The sequence below is a fragment of the Hemicordylus capensis genome, chromosome 10 (genome assembly GCF_027244095.1).
Source record: "Hemicordylus capensis ecotype Gifberg chromosome 10, rHemCap1.1.pri, whole genome shotgun sequence".
Classification (NCBI taxonomy): Eukaryota; Metazoa; Chordata; class Lepidosauria; order Squamata; family Cordylidae; genus Hemicordylus; species Hemicordylus capensis.
In genome coordinates this window covers 215,058-227,148 of record NC_069666.1, presented here as the reverse complement: position 1 = coordinate 227,148, position 12,091 = coordinate 215,058, and the positions used below count along the sequence as shown (strand labels likewise).

Below are 12,091 nucleotides of genomic sequence, written 5' to 3'. Positions count from 1 at the left end.
AGAGGAGGAGCTGCCGCCTGCAAGAGGAGCTCTGGGGGCACGTGCAGGAAGCCTGGCCAGGTTGCGCTCCCCGAGAGCAGCAGCAGCAGCAGCAGGTGGCCCGGCTCTTGCGCAGGTAGAGCGGTGGGGGGGGGGCTCCACCTGGCTGGGGAAAGGGCCCCTTGCTGCCCCCCCGGGCCCCTCCCTCCCTCCTTTCCTTCCGCCCAGCCTGGGTCTCCCCTTCTCTGCCTCTTCTTCCCCTCCTGCAGGAGACAGGCCCACCAGGCCTTGGCCAGGCCGCCTTCCCAAGCCTCCAGTGAGGTGAGTCGCGCTTCTCCCTGGAGGCAGTGGAGCAGCAGCAGCAGCTGATGCCATGGCAGGCCGGGCTTTGCATCACCTCACTCCGCTGCCTCCCAGCAGCCCCAATTCCCAGCCCTGGTGGCGGCAGCAGCCTCTGTGTGCGCGCAGACTTCTCGGAGGGGAGCGGCAGGCGGTGCCCCCCCCCCCCCGGGGTTGCGTCTCTGCAGCCATTTGAGTCGGAAGCCAGCGCTGGTGCCTGCCTAGGCCGGTGGGGGGGCTCTCTGGGAGGCCTGCCCCGCCTTGCTCTTTGGGGGCCCTTATGTTGTTCCAGGGCAGGGAGGCTCTCCGGGCCGCCCTGGAGCCCCGAGCCACGAGGTGGCAAGGGCCCGGATTCCCCGGCGCGGAGAGTAGCTGGTGGGGACGCAAAGTGGAGCCTCTGGCGGCAGCAGCAGCAGCAGCCCAGAGCAGCAGCCCGCCTCAGCGCAGTGGAGATCCTCTCGGCCGGGAGGAGGAGGAAGCAGCAGCAGCAGCAGGAAGCAAGGGCGGCCCAGAGGAGGCGCAGCCCAGAGGAGGGGGCGCACTGCAGCCTGCGCAGCATTTCCCCGCCCCGGCAGGTGAGGGGGGGCCACATCGCCCCAGGAGGCTCATGGCAAGAGCCAGAGTGGCCAGTCAGCTCCCTCCAAGCAGAAGTGGGGCGGGGGGGCAGTGCCATCGGACCGTCTGGTCTGGCAGAACTCTCTGGCTCTCGCCTCCTCTGGCTGGGACATGGCGGGGGGGGGCTCTGCTGGTGGACGGGGGCCTCTTGCGGCTTCTCTGCCCGGGAGCAGGCCCTGACCGGTGCTCCTTCCTGTCCCCTCCTCAGAGCAGCATGCCCATGGCGGCAGCACCCAGGCCGAGACCCCCGACTATTGCCGGTAAGGAGGTGCGCAGGTGGTGCCAGAGGAGAGGCTGCAGCCAGGCCGTGAGTGGGGTGGGCTGGGGGGCAGCCAGCCCTCCCGGGGGGCTCTGACTCGCTTCTCCCCGGCCCGCTAGGCAATACGGCCCCATCCGCTCCACGCAGCAGTGCTGGGCCTACCAGGCGGACTTTGGCGCAGACTACGTGGAGTACAGGCAGCTCCACGCCAGGATTGGGAGTGTCAGCCGGAGGTTTGCTCAGCTGGGCAGCCGGCTCAGAGCCACGCAGCAGGGGACCCGCGAGTACAAGGCAAGAGCCAGGAAGCCAAGGGGGGGAGGGAGGGGGGGAGGGAGGGGGCTCAGCCCCCAGCTCACCCAGCCGGCTCTCTTGGCTTGCAGGTCCTGGCGGAGCAGATCTTGCAAGAATACGGCCAGTTCAAGACGGTGAGGCTGCAGCGGGGGGTGGGGTGGGGACTGCCTCCTCCCTGCCCGGGGTGCTCACCTGCCCCTCCTCTCCCTGCAGGCCTACCCCCACTACCAGAAGGAAAAGAGGCACTGCGAATATCTGCACCAGAAGCTCTCCCACATCAAGGGCCGGATCCTGAGCTTTGAGCAGAACCTGCCCCCAGAGGGGATGCCCAGCGGGGGCCACAGTGGAGGCCTGTGACGGGCCGGGCCTCCCAGGATGGAGGCCCCCCCCCGCCTGCTGTTGGCCTGGCTCAGCCTGGGGCCCCAGCCAGGCTGCAAGCATCCTCCTCCCTTCTCCCAAAGCCCCAGCAGAGATGCTCCCTGGGCTGCGATCTGCACCCTCCCAGCGCGGGCAAGAGCAGCCCTGTTGCCAAGGGCCCACCCCGGGCTGCACTGCCCCCTGCCTCTGGGGAGCCCCAGGCTTCCTGCCTCTGAGCCTGGAGAGAGCACCAAGCCATCAGGACTAGTGGCCCCCCTGCCGCCCCCCCCCCCCCGGTTCTTCATGAAGCTGCTTGTCAATGAGGGTCTCTCCAAGTACTCACCAGCACAGCAAGAGACTCCGGACCGGATTCCTAAAGGAGCTTCCACTCTTCACAGCAAAAGCTGGTGTCCCTGCCCCCCCCCCCCACCGTATGTGAGACTGTAGCAGTTTTGCGGGGGGGGGGCTCATGGCCCCCCCCCCCAGCGCACCCTCTCATTTTTCTTCATCTGTGTGCAGAAGGAGTTTTCTACATTCGGAACGGGGCCTTCCCCATTCAACCTGAGCAGGATCTAAAACCAACACCCAGAAGCGTCTGAGCGTGCGCAGGTGTGCACGGCTAGGAGGGAACACTGCCCCCCGCCCCCACTGTAGTGGACACTGTTTCTTGGCCCCCCTCCATTTCCAGGAGGCTTCCAGCATGCCCCACCCCAGGGAGTGTGGGGCAGAGCCACCCAGCGCCTGCCTGAAGCCACAGGGGCCAGAGCTGGGCCTGGCCTGCTCCTCCCCTCCTTTCCAAGGGCCGGCAGCAAGGCGCTGGGGGGCAGCCCGGGCCCTTTGCCAGGCTGGAGGCTCTCCCTCATCAGACACAGAGGCAACATGGGGTCAAGGGGGTCATTTATTGAATCACTCTTCCAAATGTACAAAAAAATTAGAAAACAAGCCCCCCTCCCACCCCCACCCCAAACATCAACCAGTCCAGGGCATCCACGGCCAGTGCAGCTAAGAGACAGGGGGGCAAGACGGACAGGGTGGCGGCGGCAGCAGCGGCGGCAGCAGGGCCCCCTCTGCGCCTCCTCGTGGCTTCTTCCCTCTTCCACAGCTGGATGGTGCAGCCCAGGGCTCCGGCCTCCACGCCCCTCCAGACACGGTGGTGGTGGTGCTGCTGCTGCTCCCACCAGGGCTCCTCACAGGTCTTCCTTGGGAGCCGGCTTCTTCTTCTTCTTGGGCTTCTCATCCTCCTGCAGGATGGGCGGGTAGGTGGCCTCCCGCTTCAGGTAGCTGATGAAGTCGCTCACCTCACGGCCCCCCTGGTGGCAGAAGTGAGGGGAGATGTGGCTCCTACATCCCTAACACCCCCCCCCCAAATGGGCACCACAGGTCGTCCCCCCCCACACATACTTAATGCCACCTCCTCAGGAGCACCTCCTCAGGAGTAGCCCTGGCCAGTGAGGAGCACAGCTTGCTCCAGCGAACACAGACTCACTCACCTCATATTTCTTTGGACTCTCTTTACTACCCGCAGGAGAGAAGTAAATGGTAGGGAAGCTACAGAGAGACAGAGACGTTCAGAACCATGCAGAGCAGCCCGGGGGCCTGGCCCCCGCCCCAGGTGCTCAGCCTAGTGCTGGGGCTGCCTCTCTGGCCCCGCTTTGCCTGGGACCAGTTGGCCAACCAAGCAGGCCAAGCCGAGAGCGAGACCTCGCTCCAACTCACCCCCGGACTTCATAAGGAGAAGGCACGTCGTTGGCTGTGGCATCCATCTTGGCTACAAGGATGTTGGGATCTTTGCCCAGCTGTTGGAAGGACAGGATGGGAGGGGGGTCGTCGTCGTCATCATCATCAGCAGCAGCAGCAGCCCCCCTCCCCCCACTCAGGTCCTGAGGGGTGGCCCTCACCAAGGCCACTCCCCCACCCTGGATCCAGGGGCCTCCTCCGAGAGAAAGGCAACGCTCAGGTCCCCGCCGGGCCTACCTTCTCCCCCAGCTCCTTGTACTTGGGCTCCAGGTTCTTGCAATGCCCACACCAGGGCGCATAGAACTCGATGAGCACGTCCTTGCCCTCAGCATTGACAATGTCATCAAAGTTCTCAGCCACCACCACCTGGTCAGGGAAGAGGCAGAGTCCGATGAGCGGAGGCAGCCTGATCAGTGACTCCAGCCTCAGGCCTGCGATTCAGAGCAGCAGCTGCTGCTGCACTGAGCCAGTGCCCCCCCACCCCTACGTGCGCACACCCCTCCCCAACCCTGGCGCCTCCAGCTGCCTTCTCAAGCATGTTGTGCATGTGCTCCTGCCTGCAGGGATGCATCCAGCCTCCACTTAGGCAGCTAGAAGTGTGTGCAGGCACTGAGCCAGAAGCCACTTCCTGCGGTCTGGGTGCTAAAAGGACACCCCGACTAGCCAAAGGGTCTCCTTCAGGGAGGGCAGAAGTAGCAGGCGCTCCCACCTTTACAGGCCCATCGTTGCTCTCTGGGATGGGCTCCGATTTCAGGTATTTCTTCAGGTTCCCATCAAAGTAATCCTGGAGGAACCTCTCCAAGGCCTTCCCATCCCGGCTGCAAATTTAAAAAAAGAGAAACGTTCCAGCCTGTCTGCACAGACCCACAGAGGGGGACAAGATCCTGACCTTCCCCACTGCAAAGGCTTTCGAGCAGGGTGGATCTGTTTTAAATCAAACCAGTTTAAATCATGATTTAAAATCACTTCACAGGAGGACTCTATTTTAATGATTAAAATCACAATTTAAATCACTAGTCAGGAAGAGTCTATTTAATCATCATTTTCTAGTCAAAGTACATTCTTCTTGTCTAATATAACCTTACTAGAGATTCAGAGATGTCAGTTTCACGCTTAGAAGTTAGGTACACACTTCTTGTGCACTTTCATTCAAACAACCCGGCCTTGTGTTTCTTTGTTGCAGAGTTTGCATTTTGCACACATGCCCACCTCACCCACAGGTACAGGAACTGAACCCCTAGTGGGGTCTCTTTTACATCCTGCCGCCATGGCAGGCGTCCCCCTTCTACAAGGGAGGATGCAGTCAGGAAGGCATGAACAGGTTCTGTTCACTTCTGGTTTTGCTTGCTATGCCCCACCTCTCCCCCTTGCATTTATATATCCAGGCTCCTCCTCACTCAGATCTGCTCCATCCCCCCAAATGCTCCATTCATTGGCCTTCCTTAGCATAATTCAGACATTATGCTGTACACATTCATGTGCATTACTGCACCTGGTTTCATTTCGAAAGTGAACCTGGATCCAGACCTTTCAAATGCATGGTAGGGATAGGAAGTGTACTGCCGTACCTGCATTCAGCATGGCATGGGAATGACAGTACCTGTGCAGATTTGTACCTGTGTGCACTGAACATCATGTGTAAGTGGGCCTCATGTCTTTGCACTTTTAGGGGGTCAGGGGCTTGACTGTGTGTGTGTGTGCGCGCGCTCATGCTGCATGTACGCTACCTGCAGAATAGGACTGATCAAACCAGTTCCCTCTCATCCCCATATACTGCTGTTAACACATCCACAGAATATAGTTAGGAGTTATGATTAACATTCACGATGAGCTCTTTGACCTAGGCTATTTTTATTTAAAAATTTAAAATCTGATTTAAATTGAAATAGTTTAAAAAAAAATTAAATTGTTTTTTATCAACCCTGCTTTCTGGCCCGCAGTCTTCCCTTTCCCTCAGGTTTCAGCTGCTCAGATGATGCTCCATGGGATGTCTTTGCCCCAGCCACCCGCAGAAGGGCTTCAAACCCACCTCCTCCCTTCAGCATAGCCCAAAGGCTTCCTTGCAGGTGCAGCCTGAAAAAAATGTTGCCGAGGACCCCGACTTACGAGAACTCCTCCTGCATGACGTATTTCTCCCCCTTGGCTGTCCTGATAGCAACCACAGGGACATCACTGGTGCTGCTGCTGTCCAGTCCGAACTCGGAGAGCTCATGGCCAAAGGTCTTTCGGCTAGCAACGGCAAAGTTGAGCTTGTGTCCTGCGTCCAGGAAGGTCGAGGCCACCTTCATCACCCTGCAGAAGCCAACAAGACAAGTTCTTCTTGTGACCAGCCACCAGACACTGCCAGGGAGGGAACTTGGAACCTTCTGCTCTTCCCAGAGCGGCTCCATCCCCTGAGTGGGGGAATCTCTTCCAGGGCTCACACTTCTAATCTCCCGTTCATATGCAACCAGGGCAGACCCTGCTGAGCTACGGGGACACGTCTTGCTTGCTGCCACCAGACCAGCTCTTCCTCTCCTCAGCAAGAGTCAGGCCTTTCATGGCCAAAGCACAGTTAGCGATTCACAGCCGCTTGAAGTGGCCTAGAGAAGCCACCAAGACAGGCAGTGTTGGGGCGGGGGGGGGGGGGGGAGCACGCCAAGAGCCCAGAGTTGCTGCCAGGCAGAGATGCCTGCCAGGGCTTGGACACTACAAGGCAAGACACTCTTGGCGCAACTCAGGGCTAGCAAGATGCTGCCTTCCTAGAGAGCCCTTGTAGACCAGCAACAAGTGAGGCCTGGAAGAGTGCTCTGCCAGAGACGGGGCGTAACCGGCTGGAAAGAAGCCCAAGGCAGCTCCTTCCACCTTATCTACCCAGTTCCAGCTGCCTTTCTGCAGATACTTCACATGCAATGCAATCCAAGGGCCTCATCAGCCCAGCACATGAGGCAGCAGCTGGGAACACCAACTGACAAGACTGCGCACTCTCCCCCCCGCCCCCGCCATGGTGGGCCTTGCGTGCGTTACTCCCAGGGCTTGTTTCCTTTGGGCCAATAAGCCTTTCTCCTTCGAACCCCAGCACAGCACCCCTCCAGCGGCAGCTGCCAGTCACTTTCTGTTTCTTTTCAGAGCGTGAGCCCTCTTGGGACAGGCAACCACCTTATGAACTTGTGTTGAGAAGAGGCAGAGAGATGCACGCAATGGCAGTTCCACTGCAAAGAGCCCCATGCTCGGGGGTGGCCCAGGGGGGCGGGGAGGCCTCGCTGCCTCCCCATTTCGACAGCTGGTGTGGGGAGGGGAGTGCTGCCCGGGCCCTTTGCTGCCTGCTGCAGGCACCCAAAGATGATGTGTTGCCCCTTGAGTACATTAGAGCCTTAACACCAGGCCCAAGACACACACCCAGCCCGCCAAGCCCAGCTTCCTCCCGGAAGGGGCACACGCCACTGCCAGCAGCGTCTGCTCCCCAGGGAAGCCAGGACAGGGGGCAGAACTCTTACCTGTTGCGCCAGTAGTTGGAGCCCTTGGGGTTCTTCTCGTAATCCACGTCGTAATAAGCCACCAGCAGGTCCTTCCCCTGAATCAGCTCTTTGTTGTCCTCAGTCATGTGAGGGCAGATGCCAAAGCTGGAACACAGAATGAGGAGCCCCCTCCCCTGCGTTAGAAGGCAGAGCCCACCTCTGAGCAGGAGGAACATGCTGGAGAGAAGCTGCGGCACTCACAGGTTGTCCTGGAGAAACTTCTTGATCTTGCCAGTGGTGATCTTGCTCTCCGTGTATCGCACCGAGTTCTCCTCAAACTTGTTGGCCAGGTGTGGGGGACGGAAGAGGAAGATGCCTCTGTGGAGGAGGGGGGAGATTGCAGCCTACGTGACCGAGGGCAGACACCACCTACGCCCCTACTCCCCCCCCCCACACACACACTGCCAGGCTCTAGCCTCAAATACAGCTGCTGTCTCCAACACAAGCGGTTAGTGCGACGCGCTGACAAGTGTCCCAGCTGCTTCTCACACACCCCACTGAGGAAGAGCTGACAGCCAGCCAGCCAGCCTCTCAAGCTGCAACTTGCCTGTTCCCTGCAGAGAGTGGGATAAACAAGTAAGTGCCAGCCCAGCAGAGACTTGGGACTCGGCCGGGGGCGGGGAGGGAGGCATGCCTGTGTGGAAGGTGCAAGCCGTCTTCCAATGGCAGCTGTGGACAGCAGCGTGCGGCTAGACCCAGGAGCAAAGCAGTGCAGGTGGCCCTGTGCCACTTCGGGCTGGAGCCAGCCAGAGCCAGAGGAGTTGCCAGCTTGACCCTCCCCGTGCCTCTGGCCACTTTCGAGGAAGAACGTGCGGCACAAGCAGGGCGCGTGGCAAGTCAGGAGAAGGCAAGCGGGACCGGCAGCTACCCCCGACCCTTCCGCGTGCCCAGGCCTGTCATCCCGGTTGCTTCTTGTCCCACCACCAGGAGGACAAGAGCGGACCCCGAGCACTTACTCGCCATCTGACTCGTACTGCTTGATCAGCCCCTCGTCGCTGGTGTGTCCAAAGCGGTAATGGTCCCGCAAGTTGCTTGCAGCTTTCATGAATTCTGAATGTGCCTCACCAAAGAGCTCCTTGAAGAAACCTACAGAAGGGCAGCCACTCAGCCAGGCTCCGTCCTGCTCTACAACTCCCACCCAGGGACTTGGCCAGCCCCAGGCCACCCTCACGCCCAGAGCGCGCCCACTGGGGGCCCCGAGCACCCCAGACCGAACAGGGGAAAGCGCAACAAGGCACGGCCACGGCCACGGCCCTCCTGTTGCAGACCGTGCTGCCTGCTCCTTGGAGCAACAAGGCTCAGAAAGGACTTGGTTCCCCAAGCAACTCACCCACCACAGCCGCATCCTTTTCACTGATGAATCTCTCAAAGTCCTCAGCACGGATCGCCACAGAGGCAGGCCCGGCCTGTTTCTTCAGATGGCTCACAATCCCATCTGGGGGCGAAGTTGGGTGTGGAGCTCAGAGGCCGGCCTCTCAGCAAGGAGGTGCACACAGCACTCTGCACGAGGCGCTGCGCACTGGCCCCTCGTGGCCTCTCCTTGAGCCTGGGCCCACCGAGCCAGGCAGCAGCACGCCTCGGCACTCATGCCCCTGGGGGACCCCTTGGGCCGCCTGCACACCAGGCACTCCCACTCCTCCACCACTGAGCAGCAACTGCCCTGTAGGAACGCAGCAGGAGGTCAGCGTACTGCCCCCTTAGCAACACGGTGGCCTCCGGCCGGAGAGCAACAGAGGAATCGCGATGTCGAAGCAAACCAATCCAACCACCGGCCAGACAATGCCTTACCAGCCGTTCTTGGGCCGTCGTAAGAGCCCGACTCCTCTCCGTTCCTGAAGATCTTGAGTGTTGGATAGCCACTCACCCCATACTTGTTGCAGGTATTTGAGTTTGCTGTGCAGTCAACCTGAGAAACGATGCAAGCAAGCCTTTCACTGGGACGGACACTGAGAAGGTGGCAGGTCTCATTTTGCACACACACACACACACACACAGAGGCCTTTCAGTAAAAAGAGGGCCCATCCCCTCAAAAGCAGCAGAGTGTGCAGTCTGACTGCGTGGTCTGATACACCCTCACCCCAGCCCACCTCTAAGCCAGAGGAGCCCCTTTCTCTTCCTACATAAGAAGGGGCTGGGAGCACAAGAGCAGCAGACCCACAGATGCCACAGCCCACTTCCACCCCACCTTGCTGCCCCAACACACAGACAATGTGTATGACGGAGCCCAGGAGCTGACTCCCCCCCCACTCCCAGGACTCAAGCCACAGAAGAGCAAAGTTCTCGACTAAAGAGGGCCTCTGCCCGCCCCGCAAGGAGGCTTCCAGAGCAGCCCGCTTCCTCCTGCTCACAGCAAGGACTCTCACGCAAGACCAACCTTCACAAGCGGCACGATGCCCTTTAGCCTCGTGGCAGCCGACTCGTACTCTGGCGCGAGGCGCTTGCAGTGTCCGCACCTGCAGAGAAAGGCTGGTGACCACACGGCTGAGCCAGGGCATCCTTCTGCAGCAGCAGCAGCAGCGGCTGATACCTCCGTTCTGCCCCATGGAGTTTTACGGGGAAGCAGGCTGCACCTCCCTGCCCGCCCTTCTCCCAAGAAGCAGCTGGGGCAGGCAGCAGGCCACGGCGCGAGATGGGCAAGGAAAGCCATGCGGGGGAAGCCCACCCCTGCTCATGCTGGGGAGGCTGGAGTCGCCTCTCTGGCCCCCAAGCCCCTCCCAGGTGTGGCTCAGGAGCCAGGAGGAGGAGGCTGACAGGAGGCTCCTCCCCTCCCGCAGGGTCTGGGCCGGTCAGCAGCCAGTCAGGAGCGGCCACGGCAGCGAGGCCCCACCCCCGTCCCAATGCATGCTGGGGGATGCAGTTCCGAAAGCCTCCCGTTACAGCAGGGCTCCCCAAACCTGGGTCCCCGGTGTTGCTGAACTACAACTCCCATCACCCCCAGCCACAGTGGTCAAAAGGAGGGACGATGGCAGTTGTAGTCCCACACCTCCGGGGAGCCCAGGCGTGAGAATCCCTGCCGTGGAGCAGCCGCAGGCCCGGGGCTCCTCCGCCCGCCCTTGCAGGCCCTGACCCGAACCAGGAGAAGGAAGCCGCGCCAGGGGAGCCGGGCCCAGCCCCGCTTGCCTGCCTGCCGAGCCAGGGGCCTCTGCTCGGGGCCCTCCTCTCTGCCTGCAGGCTGGCGCTTCGTCAGGGACAGCCACCCGACGAACGACAGGAGCCCCCCCACCACCACCGCACGCCCCCCCCCGGGGCTCACCAGGGGGCGTAGAACTCGACCAGGGCGACGGGGCGGTCGGCCAGGCCGGAGTCGAAGTCGTCGTCGGTGAGCTCGAGCACGTCGGAGGCGCGGCCGGGCAGGGGCAGCAGGGCCAGCAGCAGGGCCAGCAGCAGCGCCTCCATCGGGCGGGGGCGGGCGGGCGGGCGCGGGGCGCGAGGCGAGGCGGCGGCGGGGCTCCGAGGGCGGCGGCGGCGGCGACGGCGACTTTCGCTTTCCTGGCGCTGCCTCCGCGAGAAGCTAAAGAGGAGCCGGAAGTCCCGCCCCCGCGGGGAGACGGGCCGGACCTGCAGTGTGGCAGCCGCGGGTTGGCTGGCGCGGGGCGCGCCGCGGCCAACCAGGAGGCGCCCCGCCCCCTGAAGGGCCCCGCCCCCGCCTGGCTGGCACCTCCTCCAGGGCTGCTTCCAGGAAGTGAGCGGGGTGGGGGGGGGGGTGATGTGGGGAGGGGAGTTCCGCAGGCACTCGCCGCGGCTGCCCGCCTGAGCTCCTCGGAGGTCGGGGCCCCCACGCTGAGGAAGCCCTTCTCGGAGCCCCCCCCTCACAATCCCAGCCGAGGCTGACGCTGGAGGCTCCCCATTCCGGGCAGCAAGCGGGGCGGGGCTGCTTCACTCTGGCCCTGCTGCAGATGCTGGCCTACAAGTCCCCTAATCCCTGGCTATTGGCCGCTGTGCTGGGGATCATGGGAGTTGTAGTCCAAAGACAGCTGGGGGGGGCGCTAAGTTGGGCTCTTCCCGAAGATCCTTCTCCCGAGATCAAGCCCTGGAAGTCTCAGGACAGGAGGGCTTTCCAGCAGCCCTTTCTTGGGCACTCCAGACGAGGGACACCCCTCTGTCGGGCAGCAGCAAGGCACCGCCTCCCGAATACTCCTCCTGTATTCTACCGAAGAAAACCACGGGGCTCTGTGGGCGCCAGACGCCGACTCAACAGCACACTTGCCCTTTGACCAGGCTCCAGAGAGGACTCTCTGTGACCTAGGGGGACCCCCCCCAACAAGCCAGGCTGCCTCAGTAGTGACTTCTCTCAAGACCCCCTGGAAGCAGAGGCCCCTTCCAGCTGGATCCTTCCCAGTGCCCACCAGCAGGGGAGGGAAGACTGCTCAGGATCGCAGGGGGCCCTCCCTATTGCAGGCCAGCTGCAAGGGCTGGGCTCCCTTTCAGGACTAGGGACCTCCAACGGGGCAGGCCGCAGCGCATCCCTGGCCAGCTGCCCCCAACCATTGCTCTGGGCCGCCTCTTCTTGCCTGGTGCGCAAAGGGGGGCACCTGCCTACGCACACAATGCGGCCGTCCTGGGGCGCAGGCAGCCTGGTCCCTGTTGTGTCTGCCATAGCAGAGCCCTCTGCGCTCTCTGGCCACCCAAAGAGAGCAGGCTGGGCATGTGGGGGGGAGGCCTCTGCGCTACCCTGGCTGCAGGGGAGGGCCGCCCTCACTCCCTGCCCAGGGGAGGATCAGCGCTCTCAGCTCCCAGCCTGTCCGCCAGGAGATGCTGCTGCCGCCGCCGCCGCCACCTCCACTGCCTCTCAGGCTAGAGAGAGGTCTTCTCTGGCATCCATCATCGCCTTGGCCTTCCTGGCCGGGGAAGCCTCCTCTCCACAGTCTGGCCGGCTCTAGCCAGCCGCTGCTCCCCACCGAATGGACCAGCAGGGGGCGCTGCAGCCAGCTGCACGGCATGCTCTGGAGCTGAACCCCCCCCCCCAACTCAGCACAGCCAGGCTCTTTATCACCTGGTCAAGGTGCAGGATTACTCC

At 62.1% G+C, this 12,091-nt stretch overlaps 1 protein-coding gene across 1 annotated transcript; it reads right to left on the bottom strand.

The window, feature by feature from the left end:
- Positions 1 to 2,720: 2,720 nt before the first annotated feature.
- Positions 2,721 to 12,014, bottom strand: PDIA3 (protein disulfide isomerase family A member 3). The gene is made up of 14 exons (XM_053272457.1): positions 11,774 to 12,014; positions 10,328 to 10,829; positions 9,449 to 9,527; positions 8,863 to 8,980; positions 8,405 to 8,509; positions 8,031 to 8,160; positions 7,276 to 7,392; positions 7,054 to 7,179; positions 5,684 to 5,869; positions 4,287 to 4,395; positions 3,815 to 3,943; positions 3,557 to 3,636; positions 3,331 to 3,388; positions 2,721 to 3,150 (listed from the first exon to the last, which is right to left on the bottom strand). Exons 1-14 carry the CDS (start codon positions 12,012 to 12,014, stop codon positions 3,028 to 3,030), a joined length of 2,103 nt encoding a protein of 700 aa, XP_053128432.1. The 3' UTR covers positions 2,721 to 3,027.
- Between the last annotated feature and the right edge of the window lie 77 nt (positions 12,015 to 12,091).